This window comes from Balaenoptera physalus (assembly GCF_965194825.1).
Source record: "Balaenoptera physalus genome assembly, chromosome: 11".
NCBI classification, from domain to species: Eukaryota; Metazoa; Chordata; class Mammalia; order Artiodactyla; family Balaenopteridae; genus Balaenoptera; species Balaenoptera physalus.
In genome coordinates, this window is record NC_138896.1 from 23,281,201 (window position 1) to 23,308,897 (window position 27,697).

A 27,697-nucleotide genomic window follows, 5' to 3' on the forward strand; every position below is an offset into this window, starting at 1 on the left:
TCTCAAGTTTCTTAACTTTCTATTTTACAAAATTGACTATAGGGCTTCCCTGGTGGCACAGTGGTTAAGAATCTGCCTGCCAATGCAGGGGAGATGGGTTCAAGCCCTAGTCTGGGAAGATCCCACATGCCACGGAGCAACTGAGCCCGAGCGCCACAACTACTGAGCCTGCGCTCTAGAGCCCGTGCTCCGCAACAAGAAAAGCCTGTGCACTGTAATGAAGAGTAGCCCCTGGCTCACCACAACTAGAGAAAGCCTGCGCGCAGCAACAAAGACCCAATGCAGCCAAAAGTAAATAAATAAAATTAATTTTTAAAAATTGACTATAAAAATAATGCATACTCACACAGGAATTGAAACAATCAAATTTGTATAAATATATTTTTAAATCTCTTCCATCACTAAACCCACACCCACTTTACTGAGGTAATATTATCAGTCTACTCCCTATATTTTTGATTTCTCCATTTTCATAAACACTTGTATTGAGGGACTTCCCTGGCGGTCCAGTGGTTAAGATTCTGTGCTTCCACTGCAGGGGTCACAGGTTCAATCCCTGGCCTGGGAACTAAGATCCCGCATGCCACATGGCGTGGCCAAAAAAACAAAAAACAGAAAGCAACAACAACAACAAAAACTATATTGGGTGTTTTTCTCTCATAGCTTCTTTTTTTAAGCAAAGAAACACACTAATTTTACTTGACACAATCATTTTTAACATCTTGAGATATAAATCACATACCATACAATTCATGCAAAGTGTACAATTCGGTGGTTTTAATATATTCACAGAGTTGTGCCACCGTTAGCACAATCAATTCTAGAACACTTATCACCCACGAAAGAAACACCATACTCATTAGCTGTCACTCTCCATTTTCCCCAAGACCCCAGTCTTAGGCAATTACCAACGTATGTTTTATTTCTACAGATTTCCTATTCTGAATATTTCATATAAATTAAATCATACAATATGTGGCCTTTTGGGTCTGGCTTCTTTCACTTAGGATAATGTTTTCGAGGTTCATCCTTTTTGTAGCATTATTAGTACTTCCTTTCTTCCCTTTCTTCTTCCTCTTCTTTTTCTCCTCTTTCTCCCCTCCCCCTTCTTCTTCCTTTTCCTCTTCTTCTCCTCTCCTCCTCCTCCTTCTTCTTCTTCTTCGCTGAATAATATTCCATTGTATAGACATACTACAATTTGTTTATTCATTTATTATTTGACAAACATTTGGGTTGTTTCCATTTTTTGCTATTATAAATAATGTTGTTATAAACACTTGTGTACAATGTTTTTGTGTGGACACGTGTTTTTATTTCTCTTGAAGTGCTTACTTTAGTCTAAATGCTGTTACACTGTAGGTTCACTGTAGATGGGCTGTCTGGCAGAACAGAGGCTCAGGTGACTTACTGCCTCTGTGAGTCACTTCCTCTTCTGCCCAAACTGGCTCTTCTATTATAGTGACATCACGGTTAATGATGTATTGGAAGTGGGGTAGATTCAGAATTTGAGACTGTGATTAATGACTGTGTTTAAAATCACAATTTCATGATCATTAGGGTTTACCTTAAACTTTCCTCTCTGGTATCCCATTGTATCCAGTTTAGAGGGAACTACAGCTTCCTGTACACTAGGACATGTAGATCTGTCCACGGTGCTGAAAGTCTTAAATTGGCAGATTCCACCAACTCCATGAATGGCCTTCTTATTGTGGAAAATTGCTCTACGGTTGAATTTGTACATTCGTTATTTATAAGTTTAGAGCATCTGGGTTACTGAACAATCCAGCAATAAGTTGGGAAGATAACATACAGAAAGATCCACAAAATATTCTCTTATGCTCTATACTGAAATGTACAGAACAAAACAAAAATAGACCACATAATGAGTGAGAAGTTTATCTTTAAGTTTTTTATCAGGATATAAATAAGTTCAGTATTATTGTGGAGGAAAGAGAAAGAATTCAGATTTCAATTAACTTTGATTATCCCCTCCCAATTTATTATCCTTTTTAACCTCACAAGACATTTCAATTTTTTCCATAGTTTATCTTCATTCAATGTTATGCACACACTTACCCTTATTTCTTGTTTATTTTTTATTTAAACTCACACCCTCCTCCTGAGACCTCTCCTTTTGCCTGAAGTACATTCTTCAGAGTTCCTTTAGTAATGGTCTGTTTGTGTCAAATTGTCTGCCTTTGGAAAATCCCATTGAAATTTTAGTTTTAATTATTGTGGTTTTTAAAATTACTTAATTAATTTTGGCTGCGTTGGGTCTTCGTTGCTGCGTGTGGGCTTTCTCTAGTTGCAGAGAGCGGGGGCTGCTCTTCGTTGAGGAGCACAAGCTCTAGGCGCACGGGGTTCGGTAGTTGTGGCTCACGGGCTTAGTTGCTCTGTGGCATGTGGGATCTTCCTGGACCAGGGCTCAAACCCGTGTCCCCTGCATTGGCAGGCGGATTCTTAACCACTGTGCCACCAGGGAAGTCCCTGTATTTTCATTTATAAAATGTTGTATATAATTCTTTTCAAATTTTCTTGGATATTCTTTACAATTTCTTATTAACTGAAAATATTTAAAATTTTGTCTTTTATTCACAGTAAGAATATGCTATTTTATAACCTATTTTTATTACTCTAATTTCAAAGTTACAGGATTCTGTTGTTTGCTTTTTTTCTGTTTCTTCTTTCAAGGTATCTTGTTTCTTGTGAACATATATTTTCTTTTTTACTGTTAAGTATTCATTTTGCTTATGAAATGATTTTTGGAATTTTCAAAGCATGGATGATAGTAAATTCCTCCAGACCTCTCTTGTGTTTGCTTTCACCAGATTCCTTGGAGTATGGCCTTCTTAATGCTGAATTCATGGCATGCTAATATTCAGAACATCCATGTAATGTGAACTTGGGTTGTCAATCCATAAGAGAGAACACCTGTGGTTAAAACTTAGGCTGTGGTATTATTCTGCTGCCTGCTTGGGAAATCAGTGTAGGAAAAATTCAGACTCTTTATGCATCAGGAGAGGGGCCACCTGTACTCCTTGATGGGGATCTTCCTGTGACCCATTTGTTCCTGCTGGGGGTGACCATGACTCCCAATTCCATCCCTGTAAAATAGTAAAAAAAAAAAAAATCAGACATGAGAGCATCTAAAATTTTCCTGTGAACCCCTTTTTGGGAAGCAGAGGGATGTGCTCCAGGAAGAGGAGGGCATATACCAAAAAAGAGGAAGATGTGGGATCTGGGAAAACAGGGCATCAACCTATGAGAAGGGAAAGGGAGTCAACAGGAAGGCAGAGGGGAGCCTTAACCAAGAAAATTACCTAGGCAGCAACCATCATGGTTTTGAAGGGATTGAGAAGGGATTCACTTAACTGGGGGGAGAGTTGGGGGGATACATTTATAAAATTAAAACATCATGGAAAGTAAGAAAATGAAAACATCAGGCAATTATTAAATCCCTGACAAACACCAGTATGTATGGAAAGGACAATTAAGAGAGTTTTACATGTGGCTCAGGCATGAGTAGCATTCCCATAAATAAATAATTGTAACTCTGACTCTCAGTCCAGTCAACTGGACTACCTACCCTAAGAGGATGAAATTACATTTATTGGGGGGTGGGGGAGTTGGAAGTGTGGGAGGAAGGGATGTTGGCATGTCAAAGATAACTTCTATCAATAAAACTGAAAAATCAAACGAAGCACGAATGTATGCTATCAAGAGACATGGAGATAACAAACAAAATGTAAGCTAAAAGGCTTGAAAATAGTTGTTTTCCAGAAAAGGGGTAGAAGGGAATGGTTGGGAGAAAGTAGAGGAGAGATGGTATTTTGCTACTGGCAAGGCACTGTGTAACTTTTTCTGTTTTTTCTTTTTTGCCGAGCCACTTGTGGGATCTCCCTGACCAGGGATGGAACCGGGCACTCGGCAGTGAAAGCGTGGAGTCCTAACCACTGGACCACCAGGGAATTCCTGAGGCATTGTGTAACTTAATGAAGGGGGAAGTGGACAGGGCAGGCAGCCAGCCTCACTCAGAGAATAGGGTTCCAAGGAGTGGTGACGGGTCTGTGGGTTCCTGAAACCTCTTCTTCTGAGCCCGAGCACGAGCAGGACTGCCCTTGGGGCTGAGGCCACCAGCACCCAGGGCTAGCAAGGGCACTGAAGCTGCTGTAATATGGAGAGAGGCAAGAGGAGACTCCAACCTTTTGACCTGAGTGGGTCGGCATACTCTAGTCTCCCTGGTGTCTCCATTCCTGGAGTTAATATGACAAATTGCCTCTAAATTCATCCACTTGGATGGAACTCCTCCCCCCACTTCCTATACCCCTCACCACCACCATTTCCTAGAAGAGTTGTTCTGCACGTTGCTCATCGATTTGTTTTTGCCTGCTGGAGAAAGGATAGAAGGGAAGTCCACCCAGCACAACCAGAGGGAGGCAGCTCCGAGGACCCCTGCTTGAGGTGCACAGTGAGATTTTTCATCTCCAGAGGAGAAATCTCTTGTAGGGCCCCAGGAGAGTCAGTGCTGTGACGGGGGCGGGGGGGTGGGGCGCGGGGCGGGTGGCCTCCGGCCGCGCATCCCGGCCACTCTCTTTCTGGTCTCCCGGCGTTTCAAAATAGTGAAATTGAAAGGACTGGGATTCGGCCGCTTCTGTCCAGGCCCCTTTCCCCTTTACCTGAGCGTGAGGGCATCACTTGGGGCGAGGCAGGGCGGGGGGTTCAGGGTGTGGGCGGAAGCTCGGAGCTGGGGATTGTCCCCAGAGACAGAAAATAAGTACCCTCGACCATTGTAGTCAATTTGGACTGCATAAGCTAAATTTAGATTCCTCAAAGCTTGGTTCGGAAAAAAAAAGGTTTAGTTCACCAGCAAGAGCCCCCTTTCCACCCTTTCTCCACCTCCTGGCTGGCTTTCAAATAGGGGTCTGGCTGGCCGGGGGGACCTGGAATGAGTCCTTTGAACGGAAGTCCAAAAAAGTCGTGAGGGCGAGTGAGATTACACGTGAAGAATGGGGAGACTTGGGGCCGCAGGTTTGGGCTCCTGGAAGGGATGGGAAGCCTCCCCCGACTCCACCGAGAGTGACTAGGCTACGGGCGTCACCAGCACAGAAACGCCGGCGCCCAGTTGGAGCCTTAGCGGTGAAGTTTTATTCCGTAACTGACCGTCCGAGGGTCAGCAGTTCTGTCCGCTGCGAGTTCTGGCTCCTTCGGGGGAGAACCGAGCCCGAGATACTTTATTTCTCCGGAAGAACAACGCTCGAGGCAGACCGCTCTGTGTCCAGGCAAGGAAGCCTTTGAAAATAGTTACACGAAGAAAAAAATCAAATTCATTTTTGCTTTGCCTTACTGAGTACAGCTTACCTCTTAACTGGTCCCAAGGGAGACGGTGCCCGGACTAAAATTGATCTTCTGGGTTTCCATCCAGCGCCTCCCCATAAAGCCGGGTCTCCCCTCTTCCTCTGGGAAAAAAGTGACCGCACCCCCTAACCCCCCTCCCCCGCCCCACGGGAATATCAGTGGCGTGGCCCGCACGCCCCGCACCGCCCATGAATGGAGAATCACACCGGGCGGAGATTGTAGTTTAAAAATCCCTGAACTGCGTTGCGGGACGCGGTGAGTGCAGAAGGGTACAGGCAACTGTTTGGCACCCGGGACGCAGTTGTCTGACGCAGACTGCCCTGCAGCTCCTCATGGGGCCTATTCCAGAGCAGAAAGGACCGCCCTAGGAGGACAGGAGAGGGCAAAGGCGAGTTTGAGGTCGCCTGGACTTTGCTGTATAACAGGCCAGGGAGGTGAGAGGTGAGGAACAGTGACCCTGGCAAGGAAACCTAGACCACGGTGGGGTAAGGGAACGGGTGCGTTTGCAACTCAAGGCTTTGGCAGTCTAGACAAGCAAAGCAAGGGAGTGAAGAAAAAAAAAAAAGCTGGAGAGGGGATTCGAGCCGTAGGCACCCCCAGTGAAGCCAGCCAGTTGTCAGTTGTGGGCTCTTCCGGAGGCGTCCCAGGCCCAGATGCCTCCGAGGCAAGTGACTAAGCGTCCTCCTAGGCATTGTATCTAGGCGCTCTAGAGAATCAGACCTTTATATTCTGGGGAGCACTGATTGCGCCCTCTGCTAGTGGTTGGGACTCCAGACCCTGCTTGCCCTCTCAGAGTCCAGGCTTGGAGCAGTGCCCCTGCAAAAACCCCTGGACATTCCGCAGAGGGGGACGTCCGGCCTCTAGATTTTCCCATAGACGAAAGAGTATTCTGTTCACGCAGAAACATACTCTCCTAATAAATAACTTTGAGGCTGGCGGGAATGACAGTCTGGGAGGGGGGGAATTTGCACAGCGATTTTTTTTTTTTTTTTGAGGTTGTGCTACTCTTTCTTTGCTGCTGATTTTTTTTATATATACAAATTTATTTATTTTTGGCTGCATTGGGTCTTCATTGCTGCGCAAGCTTTCTCTAGTTGCGCGCGGGCTTTCTCTAGTTGCGGCGAGTGGGGGCTACTCTTCGATGCGGTGCGCGGGCTTCTCGTTGCGGTGGCTTCTCTGGTTGCTGAGCGCGGGCTCTAGGCGTGCGGGCTTCAGTAGTTGTGGCTTGCAGGCTCTAGAACGCAGGTTCAGTAGTTGTGGCGCACGGGCTTAGTTGCTCCGCGGCATGTGGGATCTTCCCCGACCAGGGCTTGAACCCGTGTCCGCTGCATTGGCAGGCAGATTCTTAACCACTGCAGGCACCAGGGAAGTCCCTGTTGCTGATTTTTAGTTTTGTTTGTTTACAGAGCTGTGGCAAAAACTAATTCAGTTGTCTTCCTCTCTTAAAGTATTGCTGTTGACAACACACTGTGCCTTAGTATCATTAGTGAGGACCACTAAGAGTAGTACCCACCACAGAGGGGGGCTATGAAGAGAAGATGAATTAATATTTATTTGGCTCTTACACTGTTAGCCTTACAAATGATTTTAAATATCATGAAACACAGTTGATTCTAAGTTTTGATTCTGTGGGGAGGGGGAGGGGGCAATGAATAGATGGGGAATCAGCTGTGCAAACTGGGTAAGGTTCCTGTTTGGTAAATATGCTAGGAGACTGTAAAGTACATTTCTACTTGATGTGATATGCTAAGCCAGCTGCAGTTCACATCGAACACTTTAGAGCCGTATTTGACACTCTAAAAAAAATTTTTTTAAGAAACTATACTTTTGTTCCATTAGCATTATGCCATGCATGTCCAAAGAAACTTGAACTATATGTACCATAAAGGACAATTTAGGTATCTTCTTTTTTATATTTTAATAAGAAATGGAATGATACTGTGTTACTCCAAAGAGTGCCCAGAAAATATTTTAGAAATAGAACTTCCAGTGGATGAAGGGGGTCAAAAAGTACAAACTTCCAGTTATAAAATAAATAAGTCATGGGGATGTGATGTACAGCATGTTGACTATAGTTGATAATACTGTATTACATATTTGAAAGTTGCTAAGAGAGTAGATCTTAAAAGTTCTCATCAAAAGAAAGAAAATTTTATAACTACATAAGGTCACAGATGTTACTAGACTAGTGGCGATCATTTTCCAATGTATACAAATATCAAATCATTATGTTGTATAACTGAAACTAATATAATGCCGTATGTTAATTATACACCCATTTTTGCAAAAGAAATAGAACTTCCATTTAAAATAGTCAAGTAGTTGGGGTTACACAGAAATGCTCCCACAAATAAGAATGCCTTTCAAAGGGGGCAAATCTGCTTTAAATCGTGTTGTTTGTATCTTTTCTTAATGCTATGTCAAAATGACTGCAGATGTTTTCATATATTTAATAATCATTGTCTGTAAAAATCATATGATCATTTCAATAGATGCAGAAAAATCATTTGACAAAATTCAACATCCATTTAAAGAAACCTCTCAACAAAGTGGGTATAGGGGGAATGTACCTCAACATAATAAGGGCCATATATGACAAGCCCACAGCTAACATCATACTCAACAGTGAAAAGCTAAAAGCTTTTTCTCTAAGATCAGGAAGGAAATAAGGATGCCCACTCTCACCACTTTTATTCAACACAGTATTGGAAATAATTGCCAGACCAATTAGACAAGAAAAGGAAATAAAAGGAATCCAGATCATAAAGGAAGAAGTAAAACTGTCACTATTAGCAGATGACACCATATTATATATGGAAAATCCTAAAGTCTCCACAAAAAACAAAACAAAACAAAACAAAACAAAAAACCTGTTAAAACTAATCAATAAATCAGTAAAGTTGTAGCATAAAAAAATCAATATACAATCTAATCTCACTTAAAATTGCATCAAAAGAATAAAATACCTGGGAATAAATTTAACCAAGGAGGTGAAAGATCTTTACACTAAAAACTATAAAACATTAATGAAAGAAATTGAAGTCACAAATAAATGGAAAGATATTCCATGCTCATGAATTGGAAGAATTAATATTGTTAAAATGTCCATACTACCCAAATGCAATCTATAGAGTCAATGGAATCCCAATTAAAATTCCAGTGGCATTTTTTACAGAACTAGAATAAACAATCCTAAAATTTGTGTGGAACCACAAAAGACCTCAAATAGCCAAAGCAATCTTGAGAAAGAAGAACAAAGCTGGAGGTATCACACTCCCTGATTTCAAACTATATTACAAAGCTATAGTAATAAAAACAGTGTGGTACTGGCATAAAATAGACATGTAGATCAATGGAAGAGATAGAGAGCCCAGAAATAAACCCACACATATATGGTCAATTAATTTCTGACAAAGGAACGAAGAATATACAATGGGGGAAGGACAGTCTCTTCAACAAATGGTGTTGGGAAAACTGGACAACCACATGCAAAAGACTGAAACTGGACCACTATCTTACACCATACACAAAAATTAACTAAAAAATGGATTAAAGACTTAAACATAAGGCCTGAAACCATAAAACTTCTAGAAAAAAAACATAGGTGGTAAACTCCTTGACATCAGTCTTGGAGATGGTATTTTGGATTTGACACCAAAAGCAAAGGCAACAGAAGCAAAAATAAATAAGTGGGACTATATCAAACTGAAAAGCTTCTGCTCAGCAAAGGAAACCATCAACAAAATGAAAAAGCCCAGAAATAAACCCTCATATATATGGCCAAATCACTTTTTTTTTTTTTTTTTTTTTTAATTTATATTTATTTATGGCTGTGTTCGGTCTTCGTTTCTGTGCGAGGGCTTTCTCCAGTTGTGGCAAGTGGGGGCCACTCTTCATCGCGGTGCGCGGGCCTCTCACTATCGCGGCCTCTCTTGTTGCGGAGCACATGCTCCAGACGCGCAGGCTCAGTAATTGTGGCTCACGGGCCCAGCTGCTCCGTGGCATGTGGGATCTTCTGGGACCAGGGCTCGAACCCATGTCCCCTGCATTGGCAGGCGGATTCTTAACCACTGCGCCACCAGGGAAGCCCCAAATCACTTTTGACAAGGGTGCCAAGACCAGCCAATGGGGAAAGGACAGTCCTTTCAATGAGTGGTGCTGGGAAAACTGGATAGCTTCATGAAAGAAAAAAAAAAATGAAGTTGGACCCTTATCTAACATGATATACAAAAATAAACTCAAAATGGATCAAAGACCTAAACATAACAGCTAAAACTATAAAATTCTTAGAAGGAAACATAGGGGGGAAACTTTACAACATTGATTTGGCAATGATTTCTTGGATATGACATCAAAGGCAGAGGCAACAAAAGGAAAAACAGACAAATTGAGCTTCATAAAAATTAAAAACTTTTTGTGCATCAAAGGACACTATCAATGGAGCAAAAGTGCAACCCATAAAATAGGAGAAAATATTTGCGAATATCAGATATCATATATATGATAAGGGATTAATAACCCGAACATATAGAGGACTCCAAAAACTCAACAACATAAAAGCAGACAACCCAATTCAAAAATGGGCAAATGACTTGAATAGACATTTCTTCAAAGAAGATATACACGTGGCCAATAAGCACATAAAAAGATGATTAACATCACTAATGATTAGGGAAATGCAAGTCAAAACCACAATGAGATACCACTTCACACTCATTAGGATGGCTACTAAAAAATAAAAATAGAGGACTTCCTTGGTGGCGCAGTGGTTGAGAGTCTGCCTGCCAATGCAGGGGACACGGGTTCGATCCCTGGTCCGGGAAGATCCCACATGCTGCGGAGCAACTAAGCCCGTGCGCCACAACTACTGAGCCTGCGCTCTAGAGCCCGCAAGCCACAACTACTGAGCCCACATGCCACAACTATTGAAGCCCACGAGCTCTGCAACAAGAGAAGCCACCGCAGTGAGAAGCCTGCGCACCTCGAGGAAGAGTAGCCCCCGCTCTCGGCAACTAGAGAAAGACGGCGTGCAGCAACGAAGACCCAACGCAACCAAAAATAAATAAATGAAATTTTTTTTAAAAAATAGAAAGAAAGAGAGGGGGAAGCGGGGGGCGGTGGTGGTGGTGGGATGAATTGGGAGATAAGGATTGACATATATACACTATGTATAAAATAGATAACTAAAAAGAATCTGCTGTATAAAAAAAAATAAAATTTAAAAAATTTTTAAAAAAGAAAATAACAAGTATTGGCAAACCTGTAGAGAAAGCAGAACCCTTGCAAACTGCTGGTGGGGATATAAAATGGTGCAGGATAATAGAGTACAATTTAATGAGGGGATTATTTTAATAGATGTGTGTGTGTGAAAAGGGTGTGAGCAGTTACCAGTTCTCTTAGAAAGAGCGGGGACTCCGAGCTTTCACGGAGGGGCCACGGGTTTGGTCCCTGGTCGGGGAAATAGGATAGCCGCGTGGCATGGCCGAAAAGATAAATAAATAAATAACTTTTTAAAATAATAAATAAATAAATGGGTATGTGTGGTTTTATGAAACACTGGCAGAGAGGCTATACCTTTTTGCATTCCCACCAGCAACGAATGAAACTTCCTGTTGTTCCATGTCCTCACCATCATTTGGTGTTATCAGCGTTTTGGATTTTAGCCATTCTAATAGATGTATAGTGGTATTTCATTGTTGTTTCAATTTGCAATTACCTAATGATATATCATGTGGAACATATTTTCATATACTTATTTTCCATCTGTATATCGTCTTTGGTAAGGTGTAAAGTGTCTGTTCAGATTTTTTGCCCATATTTTATTGGGTTGTTTGTTTTCTTATGGTTGAGTTTTAAGAGTTCTTTGTATATTTTGAGCACCAGTATTTTATCAGATATGTGCTTTGCAAATGTTTTCTCCCAGTCTGTGACTTGGCTTTCATTCTTTTTAACAATGTCTTTCACACAGTGGAAGTTTTTCACAAGTTCAAGTGCTTAGCAAACTCCAAGCAGGATAAATACTGTATGATATGGCTTATATGTGGAATCGAAAAAATACAACAGACTAGTGAATATAACATAAAAGAAGCAGACTCATAGATATAGAGAACACGCTAGTGGTTACCACTGGCGGGGGGGCAACTTAGGGCTGGGGGATTGGGAAGTACAAACTATTGGGTGTAAGATAGGCTAAAGGATGTATTGTACAATGTGAGGAATATAGTAATAGTTGTAAATAGAAAGTAACCTTTAAAATTTTTATAAAATAAAAAAAATTTAAGAAAATAAAAACTTTTTTTTTAATTAATTTATTTATTTTGGCTGCATTGGGTCTTCGTTGCTGTGCACGGGGCTTTCTCTAGTTGCAGTGAGCGGGGGCTACTCTTCGTTGCGTTGCGCGGGCTTCTCATTGCAGTGGCTTCTCTTGTTGCGTGCAGAGCACAGGCTCTAGGCGTGCGGGCTTCAGTAGTTGTGGCATGCGGGCTCAGTAGTTGTGGCTCGAGGGCTCTAGAGCGCAGTCTCAGTAGTTGTGGCGCACGGGTTTAGTTGCTCCGAGGCATGTGGGATCTTCCCGGACTAGGGCTCAAACCCGTGTTCCCTGCATTGGCAGGCGGATTCTTAACCACTGCGCCACCAGGGAAGCCCAATAAAAACTTTTAAGTCTGTATAATGCTACTCTTTGTATAAGAAAGACTAAAAAATATTTATAACATGTGTGTTTATTTTTGTAAAAAGAAACTCTGTAAGAATAAAACAGAAACCAATAAAAATGGTTACTGGAAGGGAGAAGGAAGAAACTGATGGGGAGTATACGATAAACATACTTCTCTGAGTACTTTTTTTTTAAATTAATTAATTAACTTTTTGGTTGTGTTGGGTCTTCGCTGCTGCGCCCACGGGCTTTCTCTAGTTGTGGCGAGCAGGGGGCTACTCTTCATTGCCATGTCTGGGCTTCTCATTGCAGTGGCCTCCCTTGCTGCAGAGCATGGGGTCTAGGTGTGCAAGCTTCAGTAGTTGTGGCTCGTGGGCTCAGTAGTTGTGGCGCACGGGCTTTGTTGCTCCATGGCATGTGGGATCTTCCCCGACCAGGGATCGAACCCATGTCCCCTGAACTGTCTTTTTTTTTTTTTTATTAATTAATTTGTTTTATTTATTTTTGGCTGTGTTGGGTCTTTGTTGCTGTGCGCGGGCTTTCTCTAGCTTCGGCAAGCGGGGGCTACTCTTCGTTGCGGTGCGCGGGCTTCTCATTGCGGTGGCTTCTCTTGTTGTGGAGCACGGGCTCTAGGTGTGCGGGTTTCAGTAGTTGTGGCTCGTGAGCTTAGCTGCTCCGCGGCATGTGGGATCTTCCTGGACCAGGGCTCGAACCCGTGTTCCCTGCATTGGCAGGTGGATTCTTAACCACTGCGCCACCAGGTAAGTCCCATGAGTACATCTTTAAAATCTTATTTCTACTTTTGAACTTTGAAAGTATTTTACATATTTTAAATGAACTTAATATAAAAAATCAGTCTAAAATTGAAAACTAAAACATATGAACCTATTTATTTGCATATTTTGAGGTAACCATTAAGAGAAAATAATTATTTCAGGTGACTTTTGAATACAGTACTCTGTACATCCTTCATGGTAAATATTCTAAAGACTAAAAGAACAGCTAGTAAATATTAAATTTCACTTAGTAATTTTGTTAGTAGTATTAAATATTGCAATTTTGAAATTATTTTATGTATATTTTAGGATAAAGCGAATAGATAAATACATCAAAGTTATTAAGATTTTCAATTATCCTGATAAAAGATATAAAATACAAAATTAAAGAAGTTGAGAGAAAACTACAATGTAAAATTTGAATTGGAAATATCAGTATGAATTCATGATTTCTCTAAACACTAAAAGTGTCTTAAAGCAGTGATACCTCTGTAGCAATGAGCTCTCCCAGAACCTAAACAGTGGTTTCCATATACCATTCTTCGTTAAAAGAACCAGTGCTCCTTGGAGAAATGGCCGATTCCATGTCTGAAGCTTGGGAAAGTAAAAACTGAGCCTGGGACATCATCATGCCAGAAGCAAGAAAGTGGTCAAGACAACTTTGGGGCATGTCAAAAGGACACAGGAGTCAGCTTAAAAGGGCTCTTACTGGACACATTTGATACAGTTTGAGCACAAAAGGAATAATGACTGTAACTGATTATAAAATACTAAATGGATTAAAAACCCTGGATCTATAGTTAAAAAAAAAAGACTATAACTTTCTACCCTTGTAGATTAATACACCACCACCTTACTCTGAAAATTGGTAATTAAATGGAAATAATTAAGCATTTGTCGTGGCTTTTTAGAAGGAACCCTACTTTTCCAGTTGATGAGGGAAAGCTCCTCTCTAGATTAACATCCCCTTATAAATGGGGGAGTGGGAGAAGTCGAAAAGCACCATTTTGTAATTCCTGATGAAATAACTCATTCAGGCAAGGATCACTATGGATGCCAATTATTGGGTGAAAGCTTTTTTAGAATATTCAGTGTCAGGAATTCCCTGGTGGTCCAGTGGTTAGGACTCCATGCTCTCACTGCCAGGGGCCTGGGTTTGATCCTTGGTTGGGGAACTAAGATCCTGCAACGTATGTAGTGCAGCCAAAAAAAAAAAAAAAACTCACAGTGTCAAAGAACCATGCAGATGACTTGCTAATTGCAAAGGGGAACACTTTACCTTCATAGGACAGATCGGACAGTATCCACCTTAACCAAGTGATTACATTTAGCATCATTAGCTGCGGCATGACCTCGTATTACATGCATTCCAATGTGAGGCAATGTGAAGAACGCAGCACTTTTGAAGAATTAGTCCCAAAATTGGGTAACTAGAATCTTATTTTTTTAATTAAAAAAATATGAGCTAGAGGAACAAGTTAAATGACAACATAGAAACAATAAGACAAATCCAGAATGTAAGACATTCTATAGAAGAGACTGGCCTAGTCTCTTCAAAGAGTCAATTCTATGAAGAAAAAGACTGGATTCTTCTGGATTAAAAAGAAAAGGGGAGGGACTTCCCTGGTGGTCCAGCAGCTAAGACTCCGCGCTCCCAATGCAGGGGACCCGGGTTCGATCCCTAGTCAGGGAACTAGATCCCACATGCCACAACTAAGATCCTGCATGCGACAACAAAGATCCCACACGCGGCAACTAAGACCCAGCACAGCCAAATAAATAAATAAATAAATAAATAAATATTTTTTTTAAAAAAAGAAAAGGGCAAAGAGGAGGACATAATCACAACAAAAGGCAATCTGTGGAACTTGATTCCTGGTTTGTTTCTTTAATGCTGTAAAAGACATTTAAATTGGGAAAGCTTGAATATGATATTAGATTATATTAGGAATTATTAACTCATTAGACATGATAATTCTATTGTGGTTGTGTAAGATATACACTGATGACTTAGGGATGAATGAGCATGATGTCTGCAACTTGCTTCCAACTGGTTCAGGAAAAAAAAAGGATAAGTAGACAGACAAATAGATGGATAACAAGATAGAGACGAGTAAAGCAAACGTGGCAAAATTATAGGATTTGTTGAAACCTTGTATGAATGTTTGGGTGTTTACTGTCCTTTTTTTCAGTTTGTGTGTTAGACAATTTTCAAAACAAAACGTTGGAAAGAATTTCCATATTATTCTTTTTTTTTTTTTTAACATAGTAACAGAAGACATTCCAGGCAGCAGCTCATTAAATTATTTCTTCTTTTTTCTCCCATGGAACCAAAAGATTCTCATTTATGATATTTCTGAAGGCACATTAAGAAACATGTTCAAACTTTGTTATCTCTTTATTCAAGTTTGGCTTTAATATTTTATTAAAAATTCTTGAATTTGTAAATATTAAAACACTGCAGTTTACTACAGACACAAGAGTGACAATGAACTAGCAATAAAATCAAAGTAGAAGCTAAACTACTTAGAAGCAATAGCAACTCCATAATTCAAAGATAATTTAGACAGGTAATTTTAAAGAGTTTATTTAATAAGGCTCAAAGCAGCCGCTCAGCCTGCAGTGATGCTGCTCTACCGGCAGATGGCGCTGCAAAGCGTCTCAGGTGCAGCGGGAAGCCCGTTTACCAATGGCTGTCGCAATCTCTTAATTACTTGAACTGATGAGTTCATATTATAATTTGTTTTATTAATTATTTTTACTGCTTATTGCAGTTACTCTTATACTACTTACTAACTGGTACAGAAGTGTTTTAACAACTGGTTGAGCAGTACCAGTGCAAACCGGCTGAATGTCAGCGCTGTTTCCTCCTATTTCGACAGAAGCCACCAGGCTCCTGCGGGAGGGTAATCCCTGCACCGGGACTGTCAGTGCCACCCCGCCTGCTCTCCAGGGCTTGTTCCGTCACTAATCCCCACTTTCCTGCTTTTTCAGCCTTTCCTCCTCCACTTGACCCTTGTAAACAGCCCGTGAAAATGTTCAAAACTTTAAAAAACTGTTTTCCTCGATTTTATATACTCTGCTCTCTCCGTTTTTCTCTCATTGCAAACACAACCAAACTTCTTGAAAATTATATCCTTTTCTCCACTGCTTCCACTTCCTTCCTCCAAATTATTCCTCAATCCCCTGACATCTGGGAATTCTGACCTCACCTGTCCAGTGGAACTGCTGCCACCAAGATCAGCAAGGCTTTTTACTAAATCCAGTGGACACTCTTCATTCTTGTCATCAATCCTCAGCAGCATTCTACACTGCGCCTTTCCTTCCTCCTTCCCTTAGCTTTCAATGCACCACACTTCCTAGGTTTTATCCTGTCTGCTGGTTCCTCTTTCCCTGCCCTCCCTTTTATATTCTCCATGTCCTTCCTCAGCCCTCTTCTCTTCTCATGCTACACACTTTCTGTGGATGATCTCAGTTACCCTCCTCCCACCTATATGTTACTGACGCCCAAATCTCTGTGTGCAGCCGCACCTCTCTTCCCCCAAACCCCTTAATTCCGGTTTCCATTCTGTCTCTGGGATCTCTGCAAAAGCCTCTGATCTCTCTCCCCTTTCCAAACCAGTCTCCACACTCCAATCAAAGTGACCTAAGGCACAAATCTCTCCTTCTTGGTCTCAGTGCTCCTCTGGATAAAGCCATAATCTTTAGCATGGTTGACAAGGCCCAGTGAGAGCTGACCCAAGCCTACCTCTCCAGCTTCACCTTTCGCCACTTCTCCCTTGAACCCTCTGCCCCAGCCATGCTGAACGTGTTAGTCTTCCAAAATTGTTACGTGCTGTTCCTTGTCCTTTGCTGTCCCCTCAGGAATGCTCTTTCCCTCTCAATGCCTGGCTTACTCCTGCTCAGTTTTCAGGCCTCAGCTTGGACCTCTGTTCCTCTAGGAGGCTTCCTCTGACTCACCAAGACTGGCCCCTGCTGGGTGTTCCCATAGCAATTCTTTACCACAGACCACTGATTTTTTTCTCAGTCTTATATAACTTGCTATACAATCACAGCTCCCAGCCCTGTCCTCCACTCCTTTCTGACCAGCATCACAAGACCCTTCTATATGGAGCCACCACTATCCCACAGGACCCTGTTCCACCCTTCTGACAGCACTTATCACACTTTTTTGCTAATTATCTATTTAATTGTTTCCATAGTCCAATAAATTGTGAGCTCCACAAAGGACCATTTCTGTCACTTACCACTTAGCAGTGACTGGCAAATAGTAATTGCTTGACAAATGGACAAATGTTCGATTGGTGAATGAATCCTTGGGGTGATAATAGTTCTACCCACCTTACTTAGTTACAACTCAATAGGCTCATTTACAGCAATTCTTTTATAATTTACATATGCTATGGAATTACTGTATTAGTGTCTGGCTGTTCTATTCTTGGAGGGTAAGGTCTATGCCTTACTCAATTTTTTTGTCCCAGAACTCAGCATGCCTGACACACATTGTTTTCAACCAATTTCGTTGATTGTATCAATGATAATGAGAAATAAAGAAACAGAGGCCCAGATAATTGAACTGCTCTGGACCACACACAGCTACCTTGTCCCAGAACCAGGACTGGAACTCAGTCTAGAAAAATGGAAGCTCGGAAGAAGTTGTGCAGCATCTAAATAGAATTCCAGCATGAATGAGAAGCACTAGTTTCTCACCATCAAGAGACTGGCCAGAAGCTGTGGGAACTCCCACAGCTCGAGACCTCCATGGTCAAGTATCTCCATGGTGGATGTGACCCAGGAAGGGCGTGAGGACAGGGGTCCTGGGTATTTCATCATGGAGGGGAGACTGGACCCCTGGTTTCCTTTGTCCTTTTTAGTCAGTTTCAAGCTCAGCCTCAGGCAGTGGTCTTTGGTTATTATTTACCCTTCTCCTCCCAAATCTATTTGTTGCTAAGATAGTTCTTCTCCCAGTGTTACTTTCCTACAGAGTGAGTATTGACAGGGGCCTGGGAAGAATCATTTACAGTCTGGCCCCTTGGGGATGTTAGAGTTGCCTCCTTCCAGGTCTTCAGCATGAAAATCCCCCTTCTCAGCTTCCCCTCCAGCACCAGGTCTCAACTTTCACCCCTACCCCCAGATCTCCCAAATGCCCCTGGTGAAACTCATGAGAGCAAAAGATAAAGACAGTGAAGAGAAGCAGCACAGAGGCAGGTGTACAAACAGAATCTGATTTTTCTTTTCTCCACTTTTTGAGATGATTCCAACGTCCCCAACCCACCTCTAGCGGCAAAGAAGTCCCCTGTGCTTCCCTGATCATCATGAACCTTCAGAAGATGCTGAGTCGGGGTCCTCTTTCTTCCATCAAAAGACCCAGCCCTGAGGGTAAAAAGCCCAAGATGGGAGACAGGTGGGTTTTTCTCTCCACTGAAACTTTTTCTCTTTTACGGCACATTTTGGGCAACCTTCAGGCATATTCACATGCTGGTAGTATTTAAACTTTGCATTGGAGTGCAAATTCCAGGATTTATGCCCTCACTGGGACCAGTGGAGGGGGGAACTGGAGGAAATGTGTGGCCCAAACACCTCAGCCTCTTTTGCTCCTGGGGTGACAGGGTCTCTGCTGGAATTACAGAAACTGGCCCAAGACCCAGAACCTGAATAGAATGCTTTAGAGTGAAGAGAGGAATCTGGCACGCCCTCTTCTCCTCACCCCTACACCTAACGGCTAACCTATCAAACAACACTTTTTGCTACCACCTGACCCAGACAACATTGTGGCAGCCAATAAACCAAAGCCCATTCTTCCTTTTCTCCAAGAATTAAATCTAGGAGTCCAGCTGCTTGCTTGACAAGGGAGAAGTACAGCAAGGCCTAAAGTGCCCTGACTCACAAGAGACCTGACCCCTGCTGAAATGTGCCTGACACTGTAAGCCAGCTAAGAACCTGCACTGGGTTTCCTTAGCTCCATCTCTAACCAGGGTAAGTGGGATTCAGGAAGCTGGCTCTATGCCCTCCCCTATGAATCTAGTACCCCCTAGTGTTACAGGCTTTTAACTAGTTAAACTTGACACTGCACTCAAAGGGCTCTTCTGCTCAAATCATAAATGTGCATGCTACTTTTTTGCCAGTAATTAAGACTACTCATACACGTTTAAGTAACATTTTCACAAGCATCGAGTCTTAACTAAATACCTCCATCAACAGGAAGTTCTAGAGTTATACTATATGAGCCCTAAGGATTTGGAGGACATTATACACCCATCTTAATCCAAAAAGCTAGATGCCTGATTAATGGGGTCTTGATCATGGCCAGGCAGTATATTTAGGTCAGGCCTGTTTGTGCAGCTTTATATGTTCAGTGCTTAGCATAAGTCCAGACACACAGTCAGACCTCAATAAATATTTGTTGAATTTGAATAAATCCTGTAAATATCTCACTTGGAGACATCAGCTGTGACATCTTCTCTTACTGCTTCTTCTCCCAGAAGCTCCTCGTATAACCCAGGTCTGACAGCAGGGGGGGCACAGGGGGCTGCTCCAATCCCAGAGGGACTGACACAAATTCCCAAAGGGGGCTGAATTTAGACCAGGCCTCAAAAGCCTGAAGTGACCTCCCCTCCCCATGTTGATGACGGGGTTCGTAAGGTGCAAGTGGGAGAGTGAGCAGAGGAAGCGGGTTTCAGGCCTTAGAACCCACTGAATTAACTCCTAAGAGAACTCTTCCTTTGCAGAGAGAATGCACGAAAAAAGAAGGGAGAAAAGCAGCGGAGCCTCCCACAGCTGTCAGCCTGAGACAGCTGCTCTCACCTCAGTCCATCTGGGGAAGGGGCTACAAAGCAGACAATCTTTATTCACAATTGGGGTGGCAGACGGGAGAGACCCCCAGGTCAGTCCAAAAGCAAAGATATGGGCGGGGAGGTGGGGAGATGGAGCAGGGCAGGGACTCAGCACTCGTCCTCGCCCAGCAGGGCGTAAGGGTTTCGGGCGGCCAGGCTGGACCCTGGAGCTGAGGTTGGGATGTCCTCATCCCCTTCCCCCTCCTCATCCGCATCCCGGTCCTCCTCTCCCTCCTCCTCACAGGAGCTGCTCAGCTCTTCCTCCTCCTCCTCCTCCTCGTCACCTGCTGGCCCCACCCTGCCCTGCAAAACCACCAGCTCCATGGTCTCTGGGTGGGACTCCCAGGTGCCTGGGGAACCAAAACAAGAAAAAGAATGGAGAGTTTTGAGCAAGAAACTAATGCCAGGCAAAGATGGGGAAGAGGCAAAGACTAAGAATAACAATAACTTTTATAGCTGCTGGCATTCATTTGTTCACGCATTCATTCAACCTCTCGTGTACTGGGCACAGAACAGAAGCTCTGCACACATTAACTCCAATCGTGACCACCACCTTGCCAGGAGGCAACTAACCACCCTGGTTCCGTAGAGCAGGAAGTCATCTCAGAGCTGCTTAGTAACACAGAGCTGGCCTATGGGTACAGAATCTGAATCCTCACACCTACAAAGCCCACACCTTTTTGCCTCCATCACCACAGGGGCTAGGGAAGAACACCGGCTGACTGACCTTTCTGCTCGCTGTAGCCTGGGGGCTGAAAACACAGGCTGAGGCGGCCATCCAGTGCCAGCCGCAGGAGGCTATTGGCCGCTCTGTACACATCATTTCGGGCCGCCTTGGCTGTCTTGTAACCACGTTTCTCTGCCCAGGCTGGAAGGAGAAAAGAATGGGGAGGGAAGACCATCAACCAGGTCCAGTCACAATCATCCCACTCTCCTAACACAGTCCTTCCAGTTTCCCCCAGAATATTCCAGGCCCGAGATCTTGCTGGCCCTGAGACAGAAGCCTAGGGGTGACTGGCTAGCTGCCCCATCGATGGCAGGACCTCTGAGGAAGGAGAGGAAAGGAGATAGGGCAAGGGGAGGAAAGCCAGGTGTGTGGAGCCCACCTTCACAGATGTCCCAGGCACACCACGGGTGTTCTGCGGAGGGGTCCTCGGCCTCTGGGTGGCGCAGGTGGAGCAGGGCCTGCACAGGGACCCGGGAGGCCAGGTAGCCCACAGCGGTGTATGGCTCCTGGATTTGGGCGATGGGGTAGACCCCTGCCAGGACCTGAGGGGAAACAAGAGCACTCAGCACCTTCCTCCATCTCCTGCCTTCTCCCCGCCTCTGGCCCCTCTGCCCTCATACCTGCAACTGCCTGGGCAGAAGCGAGGGGAATATGAGGCCTGGACAGTCACAGAGCTTCACGGAGGGGGTCAGAAAGTAGGTCTGAAAGTATCGGGTGTGGCCCGGGGTTCTGGAGACACTCACGACCTTCCGCCCCACCAGCCCGTTGATCAGCGAGGACTTGCCCACATTGGGGAAACCTGAGGAAGACAAGGAAAATTAACACCTGACAGATCCTTACTCTGTGACAGGCAGGACACCGTGCTATAGCTATAGATGAACGGAGAACTAAGGTGCAGAAAGAAAGAAAGGAAGTGGTATAACATCACAAGTTACGAATCAGGCTCTGGGCTGCCAGGGCTGAATTCTGGCCTCCCCATTTACCTAAGCTTTGTGACCTCGTGGCAATTTACTTAATTTTCTGAGTCTCTGTTTCCGCATTTTACAGAGCAGATACCTCCAACCTCAGAGTGGTCAGGATGAAATGAGAAACAAATACAATCGCGTGGCACTGTGTCTGCAGAAGTCTAAGTGAGACATGCATCTCGTGATTATCAAACTTCTCCAAGGAGAAGACTGAGAGCCCAGGGGCTCACTGCCACTCTCTTCATGACCACCACCTTCCACCACACATCTCCGCTACAGCACTCTGGCCTCCCAGTGCCAGAATCTCCCTCCCAAAGGTTTCTTCCATCCCACCTCTGTGGTCTTACCCTGGACCTGTCACTTCACGCCTTCCAAATCTCACGTGCAAGCACCCCTCTCTCTGCCCTGACATCTCGTCTTTCCAGCTCACTTATTCTGGTTCCTCCATTCCAATAAGTCTCTGACACTGACTAGCTTGGGAACACTATTCAATACCCGACTCATGTCCTCATTTCCCTTCTTATGCAACTTAGATTCCGTGATCCAGCTCTACAGCCAGTCCCCCTCACAGACCTTCCACTCCCTGGTCCCGCCTCTCCCCTTCTTCTTAGTCACCTGGCAAAACTCCAACCCTGTAAAATGCAACTCTGGCCATTCAGCAGCTGACTGAGGCTGGGCAAAGATGCACCATGGTGCTGACTGCACTCTGTTGACAACCCACTCAAGTACAGTTGGCCCTTGGTATCCACAGAGGATAGTTTCCAGGAGCCCCTGTAGATACCAAAATCCCTGGAGGCTCAAGTCCCTTATATAAAATGGCGTAGGGCTTCCCTGGTGGCGCAGTGGTTAAGAATCCACCTGCCAGTGCAGGGGGCATGGGTTCAAGCCCTGGTCCAGGAAGATCCCACATGCCGCGGAGCAACTAAGCCCGTGCGCCACAACTACTGAGCCTGCACTCTAGAGCCTGCGAGCCACAACTATTGAGCCTGTGCGCCACAACTACTGAAGCCCGCGCACCTAGAACCTGTGCCCCGCAACAAGAGAAGCCACCACAACGAGAAGCCCGCGCCCCACAACGAAGAGTAGCCCCCGCTCACCTTGACTAGAGAAAGCCCACGCGCAGCAACGAAGACCCAACGCAGCCAAAAATAAATAAATAGATAAATAAAAATTTAAAATATAAATAAATAAATAAAATGGCATAGTACAGTCGGCCCTCCGTATCCACAGGTTCCTCGATTGTATCTCCTCTCAAAAGGGGGTGGGGGGATAAGACTCTCCTTTGACAACCCCCGCCAGCCTCATTCCTCTCTCCTCTTTAAAAGAGTTTTACTGTAAAGTGCCACAACTAGAGAGAGAAAACCCGCACGCCACAACTAGAGAGAAGCCCACGCACCACAATGAGAGATCCCGCATGCCGCACCTAAGACCCAACGCAATGAAAAATAAAAAAAAATGTTTTAAATAATAAATAATAAAATATTTTTAAAAATAGGGAAGATTCTCCTTAAAGAGTTAAAACCCAGAAAGAAACTGACACTTCTAAGCTACTACTATAATTTAATGATCATTCTATGATGGACTAATTACTACAACTAAAAAAGTTAATATGTAAATCATATAACCGTGCCTGGTTCACAGCAAGCATCACATAAATGTTAATTTTTAACAATTATTATTATTACTATTATCACTATCTGTCAGGCTTTGTTAGGCTCTCTCTACACTATTCCCTCCATTCCTCTCATCCATTCTTTTTTTTTTTTTAATATAAATTTATTTATTTTTATTTTGGCTGCGTTGGGTCTTCGTTGCTGTGTGCGGGCTTTCTCTAGTTGTGGCGAGTGGGGGCTACTCTTCGTTGCGGTGCGCGGGCTTTTCATTGCGGTGGCTTCTCTTGTTGCGGAGCACGGGCTCTAGGCGCCGCGGGCTTCAGTAGTTGTGGCACGTGGGCTCAGTAGTTGTGGCTTGCGGGCTCTAGAGCACAGGTTCAGTAGTTGTGGCGCACTGGCTTAGTTGCTCCGCGGCATGTGGGATCTTTCTGGACCAGGGCTCGAACCTGTGTCCCCTGCATTGGCAGGCGGATTCTCAACCACTGCACCACCAGGGAAGTCCTCATCCATTCTTTTAATTGAGCATCATTGTCCTCATTTTTCAAATCAAAGTCACTAAGACTGACAGTGGGTAAATAACTTGCTTGAGATCAATACGCTGAGAAGCAGAATTTAACTCAGGCGTGCCGTGATCCTTCCACGACAGCAGACAGCCTCCTCTGCCCTCAGAGACCCTGGAGCCTAATGGGACCTCACCACCTTCCCTCAATTCCAAATATTGAAACCCTGTGCCTCCTAGGAGGCCGCCATGCGTGGGCCGCCGCTTCCTTACCCACACAGCCAATGGTCACCACCCCATCCTTGTAGTGCTCCCGTGTGGGGCCTGCTGGCTCCATCGCTGAGTCAGTCTGCTGCTCCACCAGGACGGCTGGCCCATCCTCCTCTTCCTCCTCCTCCCCGGAGCCATTACCCCAGGTGGCTCCAGCCACATCCCGGGCAATCTTCTCCCGCCAGCTGCTCAGGTCCACTGCGCAGGGAAGGAAAGAAGAAGAAGGTTCTCCCCAGGGCCACTGTATACGATGGCGCAGACCATGCACTGCACAGCTGATGTAAGTGGCGCCCTCTGGATTGGGTAGGGCCAAGCTGCGCAACAGCGACTCTCCCCAGCCTTCACTTGACTCCACCCCGGAATCAGGTGCATTTTTGAGTTTCTGAAAAGCACTGGCAACACTGAAGGCAGCAAACCACTCAGGCTCCTGCCTCCCTGCTGCCTCTCTTGTCCCACCAAGTCAGGCTGCTCCCTCTCCCACCCCACCCCATGGCCTCTCACCTGAGTCCATAATAGAGGGACTGACTTTGGGAAAGGTGAGCAAAATGACTTGGGGCTTTGGGTCTCCCCCACGGCCTCCCACAGCTCCCCTCTAAGGGGCACATACCTTTCCCCGCAGTGATAGCTTCACAGGCTCTCAGCAGCTGCTCCGGCCCCAGAGCCCGAGTCCATCCTCTCCCCCGCCTCCGACTCTTCTTCAAGACTGAGATCAGAGGGCACAAAAGCGTGAGCACACCCCATGGGGCCTATGTACCCCCTCTCTCCCACCACCCTCAGGCCCTAGATCAGGTCCCCCTTTGTCCCTTGCCACCCCACCTCACCCACGCTGCCCTCCTCATTGCCCACTCACCACTGCTAGGGTCCTGTGGGGTGCGGGGATCCCGGGGAAAAGAGGTGAAAAGAACAATGTGGAGCTGGGGATAGTGTTGATGGAAATAATGCTTCCAGGCAACCACGAGAGCCGGCGGGGCCAGATCCACCTTGTTTAGGACCAGCACCAGGGCCAGCCCTAGCTCTCCAGTCACGTACTCATAAAGTGCTGGTGGGAAATTCACAACCTGCAACAGGGATGGTAAGAGGAGGGAGTGATGCGAGGTCAACCCAGAGTTCTCTGCCTCCAGCTCCCCAGACAGCAGGCACAGCTTGGAGACAAGACCCTGGTGGAAGCAGATTCTGGGACAACAAGGATAAATCAGCCAAACTGAACTAGGAAGACAAAGCAGGCGTAAGTAACACCTATGTGTTTGTCTCTGGGGGGCTTCCTGTAAGGCCTGATTAGGAATGGAAATGAGCTAAAAAGAAGACAAGGAAACAGAGACCCCCAACACAACTGGGCTAAAGGCTGGGATCACTCACAGGGCTGGGAGTTGGGATAGAAATTAATATCTATTTTCACATGTACGCAACTGTCTACATGTGTACACAAACGTGTGTGTGCATGTTTGTGTTGAGCACGTGTAGCTGCATAAGTGAGCATGTGAATGCACATGTATGTCTGTGAGTACGTAGGAGGGCGTGTGTACATGTTAAGGACCTCCAACCTAAAGATCCGCACAGACTCCAGACCTCCCTTTCTCCCACTGGAGGACAACAGTGAAGTGGCATAGCCAGGTCACACAAGGGCTGCCTAGCAGCAGAGTCTAGAGCCTTAACCACTACCCTAGCATCCCAGGTGAGGACGAGTTCTGTAGTAACCGATATGGCAGGGAAGCCCCCTTCACAGAATCCCCTGGAGCTCCACACTGAGACTTTCTATTTAGCCCTAGTGGGCTAGGAAACAGGATGTGTATGCAGTTTTCCATCAAAGAAATAAAGGAGAGGAGAGGCAGTTGGCCAGGGGAGGAGTGACAGGCTCTGACACTGATGAATAAAGACTGAGTTCCTGACTGCAGACATCAGGATGGGGTAGAGGAGACTGGAAAAGAAGAGGTTACCTCTCTGACTCCCAACTCCTGCCTCTGCCCTTTACCCGGCAAGAATCTTCCCCCCTCCTGCCCCTTACCCACCCTCATCCCCAGGACTCACTGGATGTCGGATATCAGTAATTAGCAGAACAATGTCAGACATCTCTAATACTCGCCACAGCTGCCTCCACGTCTGAAAAGACAAGGTCAGTGGAAGAGAACCTGAGCCCAGAGTCGTTCTCCTGCATGACCCCAGACCAATTTGACCACGGGTGACTATGCCCCACTCCTGTCCCCACTCTAGTCTCACCTCCAGATTGTGCTCAAAGTAGCTGAGTTTCTCAGAGGTGTAAGCCCCATGAATCTTCCCAAGATACTCCTGGAAGCTCCGTTCCTCCTGGCTCATCAGTTGCTCCTTGGACATCTCATAGCTCCAAGGAGGACGTCGGGGAAAGTCCAGGACTGAGAAATCAAGAAAAAATCTAAATAAGTCTGAGGATAGTTTCAGGACTCAAGGGTGCATCCATCCCAGACCCCTTCTTCCTCCCGGTCAGCTCTTACTCTTGCAAACTCCTTTCCCCAGCCCACTGCCTGCCCCAAGCAACCAGGCGTTGAGCTCTCACTCACCGGAGCCGGGCTGATAGACCTCCCAGATGTCCAACACCAGCAGCTCAGCACTGATGGGCTGTAGCACTTGCTCCCGGGCTGCTCTCTTTCTCCTCTCCACCTCCTCGCGGCTGTCTCGTTCAAAATGCAGCCGGTATCTACAGGACAGGGACCACGCCATCCATCACAATCCTTGGCCACGAATTCCCCTCTTGGGCAGGCAACTTCGCAAAGCTTTCACTCCAGAGTTCAAGTCTCCCCTCTGAGTCGGCCCTCTCCCAAATCTCTTTTCACGCAACAGCAGGCCTTCCCCTAAGTTTCGCCCTTCTGAAAGCCAAACTCTCTCCAGCCCCTCCAGAAGGGAAGATTGTGGACCGCTCCGGTGACCCAGCGGCCCGCGGAGAACCGTGGCAACCCAGCCCCACCAGTTTCAAGCCTCCCCCAGCCGCAGCAGGTTTCCCCCAACGCTCTGACTTCCGGGTAGGCGGGGAAGCCCGGGCCAGAGCCCCCTGTCCACTCTCACCGATTTGGGTCATAGCCTCGTGAGCCCAGCCCCTGGGAAGGCTGCTGGTTGAGCCTGCGGATGTGATGGGTCACAGACTCCCCGTCCGAGGTGTCGGTCTGCTCCTCCCGCCGCTCCCGGCTCCCGCTGCGGCTGTTGGAACTGGATCGCAGCCCATCTTGAAGCCCTGCGGGGAGGAGCCGGTGACGCCAGGGCTGGCCAGCTCTCCCGGGCCAGAAGACCCCAACCCGGTCGGCCTGGCTCCTCCCCACACCACCCCAGTCTTTTCAGGCCGGGCCCTCCCACCTACTCTGCTCAGGACCCTCCCGGATGTGCGTGGGGGGAGGCACTCCTCCTCCAGGGATCTACTGGGATGACGCCCCGTCGGAGCTGGAGGGATTCCCCTCCCCCAACTCTCCATCCTTCCCCACCCCTTCCAGATGTAGGGGGCTGGGGTGAGGGAATCCCCTCCGCGGTCGCCCACGCGCGTCGGCGCGCGGCCGCCACCCCCTCTCACGCCTCCCAGAGGTGAGGCGGGCACACCCCTCCTCCCAGATGTGCGGGAGTCCGAGCCCCGCCCCCTCCTCTGGCTCCCGCACTGACCTCGCTTCCGCTCCCGCTTGTCCTGCAACTGCTTCTTCTTCTGCTTCACGCTGAAAGGCTTCTTCCTCGGCATGGCCCGGACCAGTCACCTGGCCCGCCCTTCGCCGAGCTCCCGCCGCCTCAACTGACTCCCCCCGGGCCAGCCCCCGCCGCAAGGGCCCGGGACACTGGAGGGGGCGGGACTGGAAGGTGACGTCAGCGGGCGGGCCAGGCCGATGCGCCCAGGCGGCCCGGGTGGAAGGCAACCAGGGGGAAATACAGTCACTTCCCACTGGGAGCGAGGCGAGAGGATGATGCGGGGTGGGCTACCCGCACGTGAGAGCCAGTGGAGCTGAGAGGGCGCAGCGGCGGCGAGGAAGGAGGCGCGCGTGGGAGGGTCGGGCTAACTTCGT

At 46.1% G+C, this 27,697-nt stretch overlaps 1 protein-coding gene across 5 annotated transcripts; it reads right to left on the reverse strand.

Moving 5' to 3' along the window:
* Positions 1-14: 14 nt before the first annotated feature.
* GNL1 (G protein nucleolar 1 (putative)) lies at positions 15-27,634 on the reverse strand. 5 transcript variants are annotated; one of them, XM_082415383.1, is made up of 13 exons: positions 27,306-27,634; positions 26,724-26,889; positions 26,222-26,358; positions 25,905-26,056; positions 25,716-25,787; positions 24,541-24,748; positions 24,298-24,393; positions 23,694-23,888; positions 20,964-21,142; positions 20,723-20,885; positions 20,344-20,484; positions 18,059-18,156; positions 14,984-15,139 (listed from the first exon to the last, which is right to left on the reverse strand). In XM_082415383.1, the coding sequence occupies exons 1-12, from the start codon at positions 27,376-27,378 to the stop codon at positions 18,107-18,109; spliced, it is 1,632 nt and encodes a 543-aa protein (XP_082271509.1). In that variant the 5' UTR covers positions 27,379-27,634; the 3' UTR covers positions 14,984-15,139; positions 18,059-18,106. The 5 variants fall into 5 exon arrangements, with proteins under 5 accessions (XP_082271508.1, XP_082271510.1, XP_082271509.1 ...); XM_082415382.1 differs by lacking the exons at positions 14,984-15,139; positions 18,059-18,156 and adding an exon at positions 15-3,104; XM_082415384.1 differs by lacking the exons at positions 14,984-15,139; positions 18,059-18,156 and adding an exon at positions 11,686-12,095.
* Between the last annotated feature and the right edge of the window lie 63 nt (positions 27,635-27,697).

What these genes read in the sequence shown, in the direction of transcription:
- GNL1 (XM_082415380.1), bottom strand. Translation starts at nt 27,378, where the DNA reads ATGCCGAGGAAGAAGCCTTTCAGCGTGAAGCAGAAGAAGAAGCAGTTG. An exon ending in CGAGGCTATGACCCAAATCG is followed by an intron (nt 26,359 to 26,723) that starts GTGAGAGTGGAC and finishes CCTGTCCTGTAG; the next exon opens with ATACCGGCTGCATTTTGAAC. An exon ending in CCCACAGGACCCTAGCAGTG is followed by an intron (nt 24,394 to 24,540) that starts GTGAGTGGGCAA and finishes CTCTGATCTCAG; the next exon opens with TCTTGAAGAAGAGTCGGAGG.